This window comes from Blastomyces dermatitidis, assembly GCF_000003525.1.
Source record: "Blastomyces dermatitidis ER-3 genomic scaffold supercont1.3, whole genome shotgun sequence".
In the NCBI taxonomy this organism is placed as follows: Eukaryota; Fungi; Ascomycota; class Eurotiomycetes; order Onygenales; family Ajellomycetaceae; genus Blastomyces; species Blastomyces dermatitidis.
In genome coordinates, this window is record NW_025544776.1 from 656,873 (window position 1) to 673,971 (window position 17,099).

General features: G+C 47.3%; 6 protein-coding genes across 6 annotated transcripts; 4 read left to right on the forward strand and 2 right to left on the reverse strand.

The window, feature by feature from the left end:
• Window positions 1-21: 21 nt before the first annotated feature.
• On the forward strand, window positions 22-2,403 carry BDCG_02519 (pyruvate dehydrogenase E2 component (dihydrolipoamide acetyltransferase)). The gene is made up of 4 exons (XM_045418059.1): window positions 22-287; window positions 365-414; window positions 518-741; window positions 845-2,403. Exons 1-4 carry the CDS (start codon window positions 175-177, stop codon window positions 1,925-1,927), a joined length of 1,470 nt encoding a protein of 489 aa, XP_045274728.1. The 5' UTR covers window positions 22-174; the 3' UTR covers window positions 1,928-2,403.
• A 366-nt stretch (window positions 2,404-2,769) lies between these two features.
• BDCG_02520 (uncharacterized protein) lies at window positions 2,770-4,096 on the forward strand (the record flags this gene model as incomplete). The annotated part of the gene is made up of 5 exons (XM_045418060.1): window positions 2,770-2,831; window positions 2,918-2,992; window positions 3,178-3,332; window positions 3,391-3,418; window positions 3,532-4,096. The coding sequence occupies 5 exons, from the start codon at window positions 2,770-2,772 to the stop codon at window positions 3,989-3,991; spliced, it is 780 nt and encodes a 259-aa protein (XP_045274729.1). The 3' UTR covers window positions 3,992-4,096.
• A 669-nt stretch (window positions 4,097-4,765) lies between these two features.
• BDCG_02521 (isopenicillin-N N-acyltransferase) lies at window positions 4,766-7,191 on the forward strand. Its single transcript, XM_045418061.1, has 4 exons — window positions 4,766-5,101; window positions 5,177-5,276; window positions 5,347-5,528; window positions 5,642-7,191. The coding sequence occupies exons 1-4, from the start codon at window positions 5,099-5,101 to the stop codon at window positions 6,104-6,106; spliced, it is 750 nt and encodes a 249-aa protein (XP_045274730.1). The 5' UTR covers window positions 4,766-5,098; the 3' UTR covers window positions 6,107-7,191.
• A 633-nt stretch (window positions 7,192-7,824) lies between these two features.
• Window positions 7,825-10,482, forward strand: BDCG_02522 (malate dehydrogenase, mitochondrial). The gene is made up of 5 exons (XM_045418062.1): window positions 7,825-8,148; window positions 8,228-8,345; window positions 8,503-8,652; window positions 8,742-8,836; window positions 8,924-10,482. The coding sequence occupies exons 1-5, from the start codon at window positions 8,083-8,085 to the stop codon at window positions 9,515-9,517; spliced, it is 1,023 nt and encodes a 340-aa protein (XP_045274731.1). The 5' UTR covers window positions 7,825-8,082; the 3' UTR covers window positions 9,518-10,482.
• A 430-nt stretch (window positions 10,483-10,912) lies between these two features.
• BDCG_02523 (AAA family ATPase) lies at window positions 10,913-14,843 on the reverse strand. Its single transcript, XM_045418063.1, has 5 exons — window positions 14,797-14,843; window positions 13,587-14,412; window positions 13,429-13,509; window positions 11,441-13,344; window positions 10,913-11,352 (listed from the first exon to the last, which is right to left on the reverse strand). Exons 2-5 carry the CDS (start codon window positions 14,395-14,397, stop codon window positions 11,194-11,196), a joined length of 2,955 nt encoding a protein of 984 aa, XP_045274732.1. The 5' UTR covers window positions 14,398-14,412; window positions 14,797-14,843; the 3' UTR covers window positions 10,913-11,193.
• On the reverse strand, window positions 14,540-15,401 carry BDCG_16600 (uncharacterized protein). The gene has a single exon (XM_045425811.1). The coding sequence runs from the start codon at window positions 15,341-15,343 to the stop codon at window positions 14,942-14,944; it is 402 nt and encodes a 133-aa protein (XP_045274733.1). The 5' UTR covers window positions 15,344-15,401; the 3' UTR covers window positions 14,540-14,941.
• Between the last annotated feature and the right edge of the window lie 1,698 nt (window positions 15,402-17,099).

Below are 17,099 nucleotides of genomic sequence, written 5' to 3' on the forward strand. Positions count from 1 at the left end.
AAGCTCAACAAAACGCACCACCGCCGTTGCTGACTACACCCACCCCAACACCCACGCTCACTCGCTCTCTCTGTATCTCTGTGCCACGAGATTCTTAACCTCGTTCCTCATTCCATTGTGACTCTGGGGCGCTCAATTGCCCTCTTCGCTGCCCTCCCTTTTCCATAGCTCAAGATGGCTGCCACCGTCATGTCGCGGTCTGCTTCTTGCCGCTCTTTATTGTCCAGAACCGCATCCACCGGTATACGGGAATCACGGCATCTGTATCGCCTCCGCGATGCTGTCCGGTATGTTCCAGTGCCTATCAATTATGATTGTGTGCCTTGAACTGGTTTCTGATTGTTCGCTTCTCTCCCCGTTATAGACCACAATTACCGGCCTATGCGGCCCTTGCCAGATACTATGCCTCCAAATGTAAGCCAGCGTGACGAAATCATATATATATATATATATATTGATCGCAAATTTCCATTGGATTATTGTTACTAATATGGATTTCTTGTGTTTTCTGTATCAGCCTACCCCCCACATACAATTATTAGCATGCCTGCGCTATCCCCAACAATGACTGCGGGTAATATCGGGGCGTGGCAGAAAAAGGTTGGAGACGTCCTTGCTCCCGGTGATGTACTAGTGGAGATCGAAACAGACAAAGCCCAGATGGATTTCGAATTTCAAGAAGAAGGGGTTTTGGCAAAAATTCTGAAGGAAGCCGGTGAGAGAGATGTTGCGGTTGGTAATGTAAGTGTGTTTTTGTGATATTATGCAAGAGCGCAATATCTTTCCTTTGTTTCTCTTTCACCTCGGGGTAGACATTATATCCGGAAACTAATATTCTCCACAGCCGATTGCCGTCATGGTCGAAGAGGGGACTGATATTTCATCTTTCGAGTCCTTCTCGCTAGGAGACGCTGGTGGTGAGAAAGCACCAGCTGCGGAGAATGAACCAGCACAACCAAAGGAACCCGAATCCAAACCCGCCCCCACAACCGAAGAATCGAAACCTGTAGCTCAGGAACCAGAGTCGACTGGTGAGAGATTACAATCAAGTCTTGACAGAGTGCCATTTATTGCTCCCGCAGTGAAGGCTCTAGCTTTGGAGCGGGGCGTGCCGCTCAAGGATGTCAAGGGTACTGGTCCTGGTGGGCGAGTTACAAAACAAGATATCGAGAAATATCAGCCCAGCGGCGCTGCTGCGGCCGGTCCAGCTTATGAAGATATCCCTGCCACGTCCATGCGCAAAACCATTGCAAACCGTCTTGTTCAATCCGTCAGAGAAAGCCCACACTACTTCGTAACATCAACCCTTTCCGTTAGCAAACTTCTCAAGCTGCGCAAGGCCCTCAATGCCTCCGCGGATGGTAAATACAAGCTATCCGTCAACGACTTCCTCGTCAAAGCCTGTGCGGCCGCTCTCTTAAAAGTGCCTGCCGTAAACTCGCGCTGGATCGAGGAAAACGGCCAGGTGACCATCCGCCAGCACAAGACGGCAGACATCAGCGTCGCGGTTGCAACGCCCGTCGGCCTCGTCACACCCATCGTCAAGAGCGTCGAGACCCTCGGCCTATCCAGCATCTCCAGCCAAATCAAAGACCTAAGCAAGCGCGCGCGCGAGAACAAGTTGATGCCCGAGGAATACCTCGGCGGCACCTTCACGATTAGCAACATGGGTATGAATCCCGCCGTTGAGCGTTTCACCGCCGTCATCAACCCGCCGCAAGCCGCAATTCTAGCCGTGGGTACGACGCGCAAGGTAGCAGTGCCCGTGGAGGGTGAGGACGAGGGCAGCGCCGCGTCTGTGAAATGGGATGACCAGATTGTGGTGACTGGCAGCTTCGACCATAAGGTTGTTGACGGGGTGGTGGGAGCTGAGTTCATGAGGGAGCTGAAGAATATTGTGGAGAACCCGCTCGAGCTACTTCTCTAAACAAATAAATCCCACTTACCCCTCTTTTTATTTTAATTTTTTAGAAATTTGGCTAGCGACTCAAGTTCAATGATTGAAGTGGGTAGCTGATCTGTCACGAGTGGACACAGCACAGAAAACTTGTTTCTCTTCCCCCTTTCTCTTACAACAACCGAAACAACGCTCCATACCTCTTATCTGGAATTCCAGCATGTACCAAAAATGTATTCTTGACCATATTTCCCCTACCTATCCTTTCCCCTTGCGTTCTTTCATTATTTTCAGTTCTTTCCTCTACCTTCCCCTTTTTTCCCCCACCATACCTCCCTAGTTATCTCCCGATCTACCTTTGTGCCACTATTTACAGTATGCAGCGAAAAGAATTCTTCTACCCCCAAATACCTAAGTTACTCAGTTCTTTAGAAAATCCAAGTCGCGTATCTACCCTGTCAAAACTTTTCATTCTACGAATATAAAAGTAATAGCTTCAATTCCCACCCCTCCTACTCTCGTCCACTAATTTCGCATATCTGTTATATTTGCAATAGCGTGAATCAACAGCCCATCATTCTCATTTGAGGTGTGTACAGTACATGATTGTGACGCATGTGCTTGTGGAAATATATTTACCGTCCGTTCGTCATCGCCCATACAGCTACAAACTGGCAGTATCCGCAATTGTGTATCCACTGAACCCACCCAAACCCACAAGCAATGACATAATAATTTGTTTCCAAGGCTTTGATGTTGAGTTGTGGTTTTCCGGGTGGTGATTTTTTCGCAGTTTTTAACAGCCCGTGACCATGACGTCATGACACTCCTCTCCTTTCCATGGAAGCCGTAACGAGAGATAATTCATCAAAATGCAAAATAGCAGCTCTGAGGAAGTACATCTGCTACAAAGACTGCAGGATATATACCTTGGGTACGTAGGTCCTACTTTGCTCATCAATTTCTCCCCTCAGCATCCTCATGCCTATCAAAGACCCCCCATCCCCTCTCATAGCATAGTCACACTCAAAGTTCGAAGTCAGTCACAGTCACATGGGCAGAGACATATTCCGGATTCATCGTCATTTTGAATAAGTACATCCTGTCCTACCCTCTCCTCTCCCACCAGATTTACCCCTGATCCCTACTATCCCATCTGCCAGGTACGAAACAGGACTGCTGTCATCTCTCATCCGACTTAAGCCACATACCTATATCAGCAGCTATATAGCTCATCTTTCCCTCCAAGTCACACAGACAGCTGACAATAAACCTAATAGCTCCCTGCCTATTTATACAAATTCCCCGATCTCGAAGGCATCCAGTACCTCCCTCATCACGCTCATCACTTTTAAACGACAAACTGGATACTACAACCTCGAAGATGTCTTACGCGAAAGCAGTCTCGCACGGTGCTCGACAATCTCCCGAAGAGGTACGTCATTCATCTGCTAACGACAGTGGTCTACTCCTTCATGCATGCACATATACAGATATATATATGCTAACAACCAGACAGGCGTAAGTTAACTTAAACACACTTCTCACACGATATGAACCCACCTGAACCAACCTACCACAAAAAAGAAAAACAAAATATATACATCCAACTAACCCAATACCCGCAAAATCAGCGCCGCCCCCCAACCCCGTCAAGTCGAAGTCACCGAAGCAGAGCCAGCAACAACCTCCCTAATCGACGTCGACTCCCCGCATGTCTCCTCCGTTCCCCCCACCTACGAATCCCAGCGCGTAAAGACAAACACCCAAGCCGAGCGCATCGAGCGCGAGCACGAGGAGAAAAAGCGGCGCGAAGAAGCCGAAACAGAAGCCAAGCGTCACGCAGCAAGACACTCCAAGGGGAAAGCGAAAGCAACGAAGAACAAAGCAGTCGCAGCCAAGTCGTGTCTCGCCCGTAACAAGTCGAATCCGGTCGTTTTGGGAAATGCGTTGTTGATCGCTGTTGCGGGTGCTGGGCTGGGGTTTGGCGCATATCAGAAGCATGCTCAGGGTTCGTTGACGTGGCGCGTTGTGGGAGTTTGGTCTGGTGCGGTGGGTGCGGTTGGGGCTGTGGATTATTTTGTTAGCAAGTGAGTCTTTTATGTTTTTGACTTTCAATTTCTTAGTTTTCTTTTCCCCGTCTTTGAGTCGTGCTGACTGGAGTTGTTTGTGTAGATGGTTCTTGCAGAATAAGTATCCACCAAAGTGAAATGCGCGGCTTTTTGGCCTATATCAGCCGTCTTGAAGCACGTATTACCCATATGCACAAATATCTCCTATCTTGCCCGATCGCTTCTATTTCGTCTTCTTTCTGCTTTCTTTTCATGTACTGGAGTTAGTACAGGCAAGGAGGGTTTGGGGATTTGGATCACTGACTTCGTTATTGTGGTTTGCCTTCTTCTAATTCTTTCTTCCAAACATTTCCTTTCCTAAACAATAAGTTGTACCATCTGGGTGATTTCCTGTTATCATTGCTGCATGTATTGCTTTCACTTTGGCTCCAGATAAAATGCATGTGTATCAATTGGTTACCCAGTCCCAGAAAAGGGGGGGAATATTTAGACAAAAGGCCTCGGATGCACATGCGTATACATGTACATACACTTGTATATTTATGGCCGTTACTTGTTTAATATATTTATCGTTATGTCCCATCACATATTGAAAGGGGGAAATCTGATTGTAGCTGTATTTTTTTATTGGAATTCTGAGAGCTTGTATCTCATCGACCAGGCATTTTCTGAAGCGCTGGTAGTTTAGAAAGAGGAAGACGGAAATAATAGGGGCATAGGAAGTCAACCCAAATTGTAGACCGAGAGGTTCATTGGAGTTATCTTTCCTCGAGATGTCCAAAGTCAAGGCCAGGAGTTGCCCCGTTCGACATAAAGATATGAAAGCGGTGAAGAGGGTCAGAATATTAATTCCATTGTTTTGGCGATGATGCAAGTGGACAGTTTGCAGATCAGAAAAACCACATTGTGACTATGGACAGGCTCATTTACGCAGATTGCCCCTTCTATCATATACCATATTGGCCACTGTCATGAACACCCATCAGCTCAATTGAGACTACTCTAGCAAACCCCATACCTTCATTTGTCCTTGGATTCACCTCCCGATTTTGCCGCCAACACCTCATAAATATACCGCACAGAGCTTCTAGTTATCTAGTATCGTCCCCTATCTACGATTTCAAGCACCATGGTCAGTATCCCGTTGTATCTCAAATTTCCTCATTTATTTACTCTTAGAAACTCATATTTTTTTAATATATTTCAGAACTCGTTATTCAACGCGGCGCTAAAGCAGTCCTCTGCGCTCCGCCGCGATCTGGAGGCCTTTGCCGAAGCTCCTACAACAACATCCCCCGCCGTGCAAGGTTCGGACAAAGCCTTACCTCTCCCTCCATGAATATCCAACGTACTGACTATATACTGCCTGTGGATCAGGCCAAATATCCGCCTCCCTCACGTCTTTCTCCCGCACAATCGACGACTACTCCTCTCTCTCCAAACAAGAACTCATCCCGGCCAAGCAGGAACTGGCCTTCGAACGGTTGAAGAACTTCCGCACCGAGCTGGCAGATTACAGGCAATTGTTCGACCGGCTAAGGAAAGAGCGCGAGGATGCTGTATGTACTAAACTGTGGATATATATCCACCCATCTATCCATCAATATAATATTAAACAGTACTGCGCACTTACATCCTATCAACTCAACTAACCAACTCAACCAACAAACAGCAATCCATATCAAACCGCAACGAACTCCTCGGCCGCCGCCCCCACCACGCAGCTACCCCCGAAAACCCCTACGCCCAATCCAACCTCCCCCAATCCTCCCCCTTCTCCAACCCAAACTACCCGCACCACCGCTCCTCGCCGAGTACCAGCGGCTTCGGCGGCGGCCCAACAAACTACGCACGCGAAGACCAAGTCCTACGCGAACAATCCTTCTTTTCCAACACCAACATACAGCTAGACGAGTTTCTCGACAGGGGCCGGGCGGTGCTGGGTGACCTCGGGCAGCAGCGGGAGATACTCAAGGGGACGCAGCGGCGGTTATATAGCGTTGGGAATACGCTCGGGGTAAGCGGGGATACGATACGGACGATTGAGCGGCGGGCGAAGCAGGATAAATGGATATTTTGGGGAGGGGTTGTTGTTTTTTTCTTGTTTTGTTGGGCGGTTCTGCATTTTTTGACGTGAAGGGGGATTTTTGCTGGTTTGTTGCTTTTTATTTTTCTAAGATTCATATATGTATGTATGTATGTATGTATGTGTATGTATACGTCCATGGATCGGGTATCAGTGGATGGTTTGAAGGCTTTGTCTACGTTGTGATTTTCTGATGCTCTCTATTTCTATTTTTTCCTATTTTTGCGGTTTAGTTTGGTACTCGGCATGGGTAATGTAACGCATGTAGTTATCAGTCACTTTTTGCATTTCGCGTCTTTGCTCAGATGCTTCCGCCCTTGCCTACTTCCCTTGCTATACTAATGGCTAGTACGCCCAAAGGAGACGGACCCAGATGAATCCCCATATCTCCTCTATCCTAACCATGTATCTTTTCGAATTTTCACTGGCGATCCCGGGAGATTTGGACGAGCGCAACTCAGAATACACCTTGCGGTCCATTCTGGAGGATGCGTTCCCCAGTCCCCTATACAGTACTTTTACCCAGTAAACCCCCTGAAATGACGACGGCAACAGGGCCTCCATTCCCAGCCAACACCGCTAGAAAAAAAGAAGAAAACAACAAGAAAACCCACTTCAAAAGCTTCCCTCCATCACCCAGTTCAATTAAATCAATAAAAATAAGAAATATCCACCAAACCTCCAACAATGCTCGTCGCAATCCCACAACCCTGGCTCTCCTGACTCTCAGCGCCAGCGTCATCGCCGACTCATCCGACTCGTCCTGCTACTTCTGCTACAAGGGCTCTCCCAGCAATGGAAAGGGACAGTTCCCAACATGGATACAAGTACTACCATACCGCCAATGACATGGAGTGCTGGAGATCGACGCATCCGATGAACGATTGTTTTACGGAGTGTTGCGAAAAGGGGGGAAAGAAGGCTTGGGTTTTCCGTGCAGTACTTCGTATGGCTGTTGAGGCATATTTTTTTATTTTCTTTTCGTGCCTTGTGTTGTTGTCCTGTGCTGGGTTTAGTTGGATTCGGGGATATATCTGAGTGATGTTGTCTCGGCGGAAATTCATTACGAACTCAAATAAGAGAGAATAGCTGCCAATATTCTTCGGGGAAACGGTATAGCGAATCTAAACTTGCAGGCGTTCATATGCCTAGTTAATAGTTTTGAATCTCTGCCTGGCAAATACCTTTTTGTAGAAATATACCACGTCGAGCTTCTTGAACAGACAAAGGACGTCACGATGTATTAGATAGAGCTCGAGGGCCTAGTAGGGGATTTCTACTGCTCCGAACCAAGCACACCAGAACAGGGGCTTTATCATGCATGCACAATGAACAAGGGTGAATAGCTTCTGCCGGGTTTTCATCAAAAGCCCTGCCTGGGATCAGAAGCAGATCACCCTAGACATCGTGGCCAGGTGTAGAGCTTTCGCAGGATAATACCCCGAACGCAGGGGAGAGTGAGCATGGTTTCAAGGTAGAGCTCAATATTTAGCTTGATCCCCTCGCTGAGAGGATGTTCGAATGAACCTGTGCCCTGTGCCAGAGGGTAACGTTTTCTTTAGAATCGAGTGTAGGATGTCGTTGGTTGACAAGGCCAGTGATTGGGGAATGCGTGTATTGGAAGCAGTGGTTGTAAGAGACATAAACATAACTATGAGACTCTCACATGAACAGTGTGGGGAACTCACAGGGTAATATATAGCTTTTGACACGCTGGATATAGATAGCTATATAGGTATAGATATATATATATCTATAGATGCAATGCTCCTGTGTCCTGACTATTTCCCAATCCGGTGACCGAGGAAACGTTGCTGCTTACCTAATCCACCTGCCGATGCAGCCGCAGTCCCGGCAACTTTTCTGCAACATTTTTCTTTTATCTTCAACGCCAGCTTCAGCTTCATCTTTACTTCACACGTCTCCAACTCCACCGCTTCTTGCTTCTTGCTTCCTGCTTCCACCCACCCCCGCCTCAATCGCCTTCTTCGTTCTTAATATCCTATATTTCCTACCCTACAGCCACAATGTTTGCCGCACGAAGAGCTTTTGGCTTTGCCCAGCGCCGAGCTTTCTCCGTCTCTGCGCAACAGGTAAATCGCCTGTCTATATCCACGCTGGAGTCTCAGGAAAGAACTCGATGCTAACAACCTGTTTTTCTGGTTAAAATAGTCTTCTAAAGTCACTGTCCTCGGTGCTGCTGGTGGCATTGGCCAGCCATTGTCGCTGTTGATGAAACTTAATCCTCGCGTTACCCAGCTTGCTCTGTACGATATCCGGGGAGGACCAGGTATGACTGAACACCAAACACCACCCAATTGGCTCTATAAAGGAGAAAATTCAATGCTGGGGATTTCATAAGATCATAACCCAATCCATGGCAAAACATTGAATGGAAACACGTGCTGATGTGCTTTTGTCTTACTTTTTTGTTTGCGTCTGTCTAGGTGTTGCCGCGGATCTTAGCCACATCAACACAAACAGCACCGTTACCGGCTATGACCCTACTCCCTCTGGTCTTCGGGAGGCCCTGAAGGATGCTGAAATCGTCCTCATCCCCGCTGGTGTTCCTCGCAAGCCTGGCATGACCCGTGACGGTATGATATTTCCTCAGCACAACGACAACAGGAACCACTACTTCCTTCTGATACAAATGTTGATATTGACCGCTCCTCGGCCTTGTTAGATCTATTCAACACCAACGCCTCCATCGTCCGTGACTTGGCCAAGGCTGCTGCTGAAGCTTCTCCCAATGCCAACATCCTCGTCATCTCTAACCCCGTACGTATCTAATCTCCCTTACCCACCATGCGGTAATATTCCCCTTCCGCGAGGGTTTGGTAGTTCTAACCCCGAATTTCCCGCCAGGTCAACTCCACCGTCCCAATCGTCGCGGAGGTCTTCAAGGCCAGAAACGTCTACAACCCCAAGCGCCTTTTCGGCGTCACCACCCTTGACGTCGTCCGTGCGTCCCGCTTCATCTCCCAAGTCAAGGGCACCGACCCCGCCAACGAGAACGTCACCGTCGTCGGTGGCCACTCCGGCGTCACCATCGTCCCTCTAATCTCCCAATCCAACCACCCCGACATCTCCGGCGAGAAGCTCGACGCCCTCGTCAACCGCATCCAATTCGGTGGCGACGAAGTCGTCAAGGCTAAGGACGGCGCTGGCTCCGCCACCCTCTCCATGGCCATGGCCGGTGCCCGGTTCGCCGAGAGCCTGCTCAAGGCCTCCCAAGGCGTCAAAGACGTCGTCGAGCCCACCTTCGTCGAGAGCCCGCTCTACAAGGACCAGGGCGTCAACTTCTTCGCCTCCAGCGTCCGCCTCGGACCCAATGGTGTCGAGGAGATCCTACCCATCGGTAAGGTCTCCGCGCACGAGCAGAAGCTCGTTGGTGCCTGCCTGGTTGATCTGAAGAAGAACATTGCCAAGGGTGTTGAGTTCGTTAAGAACAACCCATAAACGATGGAATGTGAATGTTTTTTATTTTACTTTTATTTTTTAATACCTGTCACCCTAGTTTCTCACTTTACTCTCTCTCTCTCTCTCTCTCTCTCTCTCTCTCTCTCTGCCGTCCCCTTCTACATTAGACGCTTCTAAACCTCGGCCCCCTCTGCCCCAACTGTACACCACCCTCTAAAAAGATAAAATAAAATAACAATTTTAATAAAAAGGCTTTTTAAAAATTCAAATCAATTAGGAAGAGAAAAAATGAAGGAAAAACTGGTTGATGAATTTCAAACATTATTTCTCTCTTCTTTCTTTCTTTTTTATTTTTTACTGGCCATTTAAATGGAAAACATTCCTTTCTCAGTTCTTTTCTATTTCCTTAGATCTGGTGTGTTTTAGCGATTAGAACTTCTTCAGCGAGTGAGAATATGTTCCGTTCCTTAGGGTGGATGTGGCAGGTTTTGTGTGTGTGTGCGTGTGTGTGACGTTTACGCTTCGTCTGAAAATATATTTCTCTGTATATATATGTATTCATATTCCTATGAAAATAATGCGGGCCCTCTTTGTCCTGTCTTCTTTTCTACTTGCTGCTGTAGGTGCTTCGCTTAATATCGAAGATCATGGGTAGATGGATATGTGTTGTAATTAATTGGATGGTGTTGTAGTTGGAAGAAAGGGGGCAAAAATGGGAAAGAAAGAAAAAAATCCAGAAAAAAAGAGCCATTGTTCAAAATTAGATAAGAGAGACCCAGTGGCCGTGAAAATTAGAACTAAAAATAGGGGTGAGGAAGGGATGGATGGATGGGATGGGAAAAACGAAGACATATATGTGTTATATTCAAATCGTCATGGGAGATATCAAAGTAGATATTGTAGAAACAGATAATGGCAAAGATATTTAAATATACGTTTTTATTACGGGTGACATTTCCCAGACGATATTAGGAGGAAAAAAAAGTAAATGGGTTCTATTTCGCTCTTGTTGTCTTTTCTTTGTCTCGTTTATCTTCCTTGGTGTTTTTGTCTTTTGTTACTGGGAAGCGGAGCGGAGCGGAGTGTTTGATGGAGCCGAAGAGGGCTTGGAGGAAGAGGTGAGGGAATAAACAACAAGTTTTGGGAACAGAAGCAAGACGGGGCAGCTACGCGATCTATGAATCAACATCGGGGGAGCGGGAAACGTAGACAGGGCAACTAAGGGGTCATTATCATATCATAATCATGATATAGGGTATGGTATGGTATGGTCAGACGGAGAGTGAGTAGGGAGAAAGGGGGCCAAGATCGGATTAAAAACGAAGTGTTAAAAAGCAAGATGTTTCCAAGATCGAAACCATAAATTAAAAACTGTGGTGAAAAAAAAAAAAAAAAAAAAAAAAAAAAAAAAAAAAAAAAAAAAAAAAAAAAAAAAAAAAAAAAGGGACACTTTATCCATCTTCACATTCGCCACAAAATTTTAAGAAGTCATGAAATGTTTCGAAATAAAAAAAATTTAAACTTCAGGCAAAAAGAAGATACGAAAGCAAGAAAATATGCCAAAAATTAGTTGTTACAAACCTGATGTAGCAGACGGAAATACGGAAATAGACAAAATATTACCAATGATTTCATTCGGAGAAGCAAACGGAGAGATTAGAGCGAAAAAGCCGGGTATTGACAAGGAATGCGCGAGAAGAAAGCTGATTGGTATTTTATGTATAGCTTCGCATGGCATCGATGTAGCCCGTTCCGCCTTTAAGGTCCTGGTCGAACGTTTCTGCTACATCAAGGACGCGGGAGATATGTTCCATGGAGAGAGGGGTCTTTTCGTTCAGGGCGAGCGCCTGAGCTGTGCGGACGGAATTTTTGATCTGTTTGCCGGACGGAATCGTTGATGTTAGCTATAACATGTACACATTTGAAAGTTTGGATGAAAAGAAATAATATTGAAAACTTTACCTGTCTACCATTCAAGTTATGTCTAGCGAGAGAGTCATAATCCGCCTCCGTGAACGGGACAACTGTCACCCCATCCTTAACCCTAACTCTATCGAGGAACATCTTCCATACAGTCCGCTTGGCCTTGAGCGTCAGGTCGCCATATCGGAGCGCAACGTGAATCCGTGACTGGAACGCATCATCAAAGGTCTCGACACGATTAGTGGTCAGGAATAAGATCCCCTGGAAGTATTCGAGGAGGCGCAGGAAGATGCTGACGAGCGCGTTGCGGTGGATGTCGTGGATGGTGCGCTTTTCAAGGAATACGTCCGCCTCGTCGAGGAGTAGTACGGCACCCCATGAATGTGCGATGTCCAGAATCTTGTTCAGCTCCCCTTCCAGAGTTCGTGAATCCGTGCCCAGTTCGCCGGCGCTAACCATGTAGAGCGGGCGCATAAGGAGTTCTGCGATGCCTTCTGCTGTGAGAGTTTTACCTGTACCCGGTGGGCCGTGGAGAACTGCTACAAGGCCCTTGCCCTTACCCTGAATCACATCGTCGATATTTTCAGCGGCGTGGAAGGTGTGGGATTCCACGAGCGCTTTGACAATCGATTTCTGATTGTCGGGGAGGACCAGGGAGTCGAAAGCGCCCGAATTCCACTCGATGTCTTTGATGCCAGAAACAGTGAATTCCAACCAGAGTTTCTCGCTGAAAGCAAACCCGAGAACGACAGGGCTTGCGATCAAGAGCTCCTCGTCGGAAAATTCAAATTTCCCACCTGCCTGGTCCTTACCGGCAATCTTGTCAAGGTCTTCTTTGACAATTTCATCGCCGTCCTCATCACACTCAACCTCGACGATACATGGGTTCCCGCATGCATCTTCGACCAATTTGAGTCTCAATTTGGGCCTATCGTCCTTAGATTCGTGATCTGATTCCGATCTAGACCCGGCACAACAGCAACAATCATCCGATCCGCTTTCACAGTCAGATTCGTCGATCAAGTCCGGGTCTTTTGGTTTCACGGTGCTGATAGGATAGTTTGGATTAATTCGACGGTGAATAGCTGGATCAACCATGACCCGCCCGTTGATATTAACCTTGATTATCGATCTCCTCTTCTTGTAGAAAGCCATACCCTTGTGGAAACGGTAATTCACACCCTGGAGTGTCACGAATTTTTTGCCACGTTCCACGAGCTTCGCTTTCAAACCTTCTGGGTCTCGATGGTATTTCAATGGATAGCAAGCAAGGGTCGAAATCTTGCGGGACCCCTTGAATGACTCAACCTCAACAGACATGGTGCCCATGCCGAATGACTTTCCATCGTACTCGAGATAGCGGCCTTCAATATCATACCACTGTCCCTTCATGAAAGAGCTTTCCTTGGAAGCGTATTCGATTTTGAAAGCACGAGGCTCATCGGGATTGGAATAAGTCGGAGTGTAGGCAACGGTGTTCGGCTTGAAAAGGGCCCATAGAAGATCAAAGGTAATCATGTTCGACTCGAGGAGGGGATACAGTGTTTTTTTCGTTTCGGCGTAGTCGTTGTCAAGATATTTCACCAAGACCTTCAAGTGAGCGCATTTTGTCGCAGCTAGCCGCTTGGCTCTCTTCTTCTTCTCCGATTTCGCGAGAGCCTTCAACTCCTTGATGTACTCCCGAGACTCTTCCAGGTACAAAAACAGCATATTAGGGTCAACAACAGGGGTCTCCTGCACTAACGAAACGCCCTTTACACCGTCCATGACGTGGGCCAGGGCCTCACGCAGAGGTTTGCTCTTGATATCTACTACAGTTTCCGTGTATTTATTCTCCCAGTCAAATTTGCGACGGACAGTAAAAATATACTGGTCCCACTCGTTTGCGTCAGGATCGTCCACAGTTTCCGTTAGCTTGTAATTATGTATGGTGTCATCCCAAACTGTATTTTTGTTATTGATAATGTGTTAGCATGTAATCAACAAGCATTGTTGGGAGTGGTGGCAGAGGATATGGGGGACCTTACGTTCGTCCACACGCTTGAAAGCAACCTTCGACGCACGCTTTCGCTTTTTGGACTTATTCTGGAGTTGATTACGTTGTGAAGCTAGGCAAGAGTTAGTGTTGGCGGCTCCCTACCAGGAACCTGTCTTACACGAAGGAGTATTTGTGGGCAGTTCTTACTCTGCTTCAAACGGAGGGCCGCTAGCTTTTGCTGCGTAGCTCGGAGCTGCTCTTCCAAAGCCTCAACATCACTTTCATCATCGGTTTCATCATCCTGAGATTTTCGGGCTTTCCTGGCCTTCTTTTTGGCTCTGGCCCTTTTCTGCTTCTTGGTAGGCTTGTCCTCTATTTCCGATTCCTCCTCTTCGCTTTCCGACTCGTCCTCACTCGAAGAGGCCACTTGCTTGCGGGCCTTAGCTTTCTTCCTCTCCTTCTCCTTGGCGCGTTTCTTCTTCTTTTTGTGAGAATCCAAGTTAGGCGATTCCGAGTCTGAGTCTGAAGAGTCCGAAGACGAGGAACTAGAGCTTGATGAAGATGAACTGTCACTCTCACTGCTCGACGAATCCATCCCCTTCTTCGATTTCTTCTTGTCCTTTTGCTTCTTCTGAGCCTTGGACTTTACGTTGGTATGCTTTTTGCAGGACGTTTTCTTCGGAGCAGAGTCTGGAGCTGGCGGAGACGACTTTAGCTCTGTCGTTGTGGAGGTTGCCACTGGGGAACTTTCCACTTCTTGTTTCGTCTCCGTAGCATCGGCTTTACCGGACGAAGTAGCTACCTGATCGGCCATTGTGGACAATAATATCTCGTCTTGGATGTTATCTGCCTGTCGGGGAGAGCCTGAAGGGGAAGGGGAGGCGGGAGTGAAGACGGGGGTGATGCTGGGATCGCGGGAATCTGTGTCAGAGCTGGATTTCTGCGTTATACCGGAGGTCGAGGGGGATAATAGGTCGGGGATTTTTGTAGATTGCTCTTTTATTGGAAGGCCCGGCATCTAAAGAGCCAAGAGCTGGAGTGACAGTCAGAGAGCAAGGAATGAGGAGATAGAACAGACGGATCGCGCAAGGTATTATATGAGTGAGTAAGAAAAATCGAGAGGGCAACTGAACAGCAAAGTCACGGCGGAAGAGAGAGATGGAAATCTGACAGTTTAATGTAGTCATTTGTTGGCGGAGGATCTAACCTTAATATATATATATATACTTGCGGAAGAGAGCGGTGAAGAAGAAGAGACAAATGTAGCTAAGGAGATGGATAGATAGATAGAACGACAACAGCAAACAACTTCCGGAATCACCCAAGAAGTAGCAGATGAGGTGGAGGAATGCGGCAGGATGCCGTGAGCCAATAAATAGGAAACTGAATTTCCTGAGAAATTTCCACGCGAACGCACCTATTCTCTTTATATGTATGTCTGTCTGGCGTCCGCGAGCATCAAGGCAGCAGCGACGACGGCAGCCCAACAACAAGAATGACTCAATGAGGCACAGGGAAAAAGCACAGAACCAAAGGCTGCGTCAGCAGCGGGAGGTGAATTGTCAAGCGGCAGCGGAGAGACCAAGATAGCCTAGGGCCAGCGGTTGCCTGGGGAGAAGTTGGAAGAATTGTGGTAGATTTGGGTGTCGGGGAGAGCTGGTTCGGGGAAAAAGGGACGACGACGATGGGATGATGCGCAAGGACCAGACCAAGACCAGAGCCAGCGAGCGCATGGACAGTAGTGACGGTAGTAAGTTAGTAGTGGACACTGGACAGGGCCGAATCGCTGCAAGTGAGTGGCGCTGGGTGGACGAATGCCGGGAAGCTTCAAGCATAAATAACCAATGCGCGCTGAGTGAGTGGCTGCGGACCAGAACTCGACTTGGCCCCGTTAGACAGACATAATAGAGGCGAGGCTGCGCTAGATTCCCGCCAATAATTCGAAAATACTTCGCCCTGTCCATCCTTTGCTAGCCACCATATCATATCCTATGAATGATGAATGCTAAATGGAGTTGATTTGTTGCAAAGTTGCTGTTGCTATTGCGTAGGGCGAGTGGAGCAATGGACAATAGACCATGGATGGATGTACTAGCGTGTCACGAGGAGGTACCGTGAGGCTGCTGGTCCACTAAGCTGGTACAAGTAGGTGACATGGGAGTACCTAGTTACCTACCATGACGCCAATAATCTGTGCTGTGTGCAACGGAAATAATTGAGATGCAAAACGATAAACCTGAAATATCGGCAGCTCATCCTCCTGCCCTGCTTCGAGCCAATTAATGTCAATCACTGTCAATCAATCACCATTCTACTCTGTAGTTATCTGTCTGGCGATTTTGTCTTCCATGGATTGAGGCTCCTTCGGTTAGGGCAAAAACCCCGATTTGGCAACTCCCATCTCAACCTCAACCCAAGGGTCAGTCCTCGACAATTCCGCCTCTATCACATCGGTATATCCCCATATCCTCAGGCTATGCGCTTGTCACATTCCCCAGCAGCAATTGTGACGGTGACGGGCAACATACCACACACTCAGGTTACTCCCAAATTGACCATCAGAGACCGCCTGCGACAGCGAAATCACATCTTGTTTCTCCCACAACCGTTATACAACACTAATGCTGTGCAAGATTCCCAACACCACTCGAGAATCTCCCATGAACCCATCCCTTCCTCTTCTCTCATCTCAATCCCAATCCAATCCCGCTGTCCTGCAAGAATATTCCTGTTCCATATATATCCGTATTTTGCGGTCGCTTGTGGCCGGACCACGCTTACACCGTACCATACCATGGCTGCAGTACTCCCCGTGCTGTTTCAATCTTCCACGGGCAGGAAGGGGATATACAAGATCTATCTAACCATTCCAGTTTTTTCAAATGTGCGGAGACGCGTATGTCCATATTTAGCACATGCGAAAGGCGGTTTCCTTTCTGATCAACAAATCAGGACAAGGAAATGGGAAAAGAAAAGAAAAGAAAAGAAAAGAAAAGAAAAGAAAAGAAAAAGAAAACCAAGATATTCTGCTCTTTTTGGTTGTTTTAAAACTTTTTATTAGGCCTAGGTATATGATGTGTTCGGGTAGCTCTAACTAAACTACAGACTAGGTTTGCTGGCAACGCATCTCTGGCTGATTAATTTAACCTCCTGCGCTCTCGGCCATGCCAGAACCAATCTGATCGGCATCCGATGCAGGTCGATTGTCTGCCGATGCATGCATGGATCTTGTCTTGTCGGGCTCGAACAAATGAGCGGCGGTGAAGTATCGGCCCATGCTACCACCAAGACAGCCGGAAGATCGACTCCTGGCACTACATGGCATACATTGCCCTTTCAAGTCAGTTGTCTTTTGAACTCCGTTTTTTTGACCAAAGAGCAGATTGGTTCTCTTGATATTTGACGAGAGTTCGAAAAGCGCTGCCAGTTGAGCAGCGAATGAGGGGAGTACAAATCATATTTTTATTTTTATTATCATTATTTTTCAACCGAAGTGGTGGTGTTACGCAAATTTTCAAATCTCATATTTTCTGTCACAGAAACAGAAGGATGGAAGGGTGAGATCCATTTTCACTGATGCCCATTGCGCAAGCTACCGATGCACCAAATAAATAACCATTGAACCCTCATCATATACCGTATCCCATTCCCTCCTCTCATAGAAGCTAACACCCAGTTGCAAAGTTGCAGTCCGGAAGATATCCAGGACGAGAGAATAAA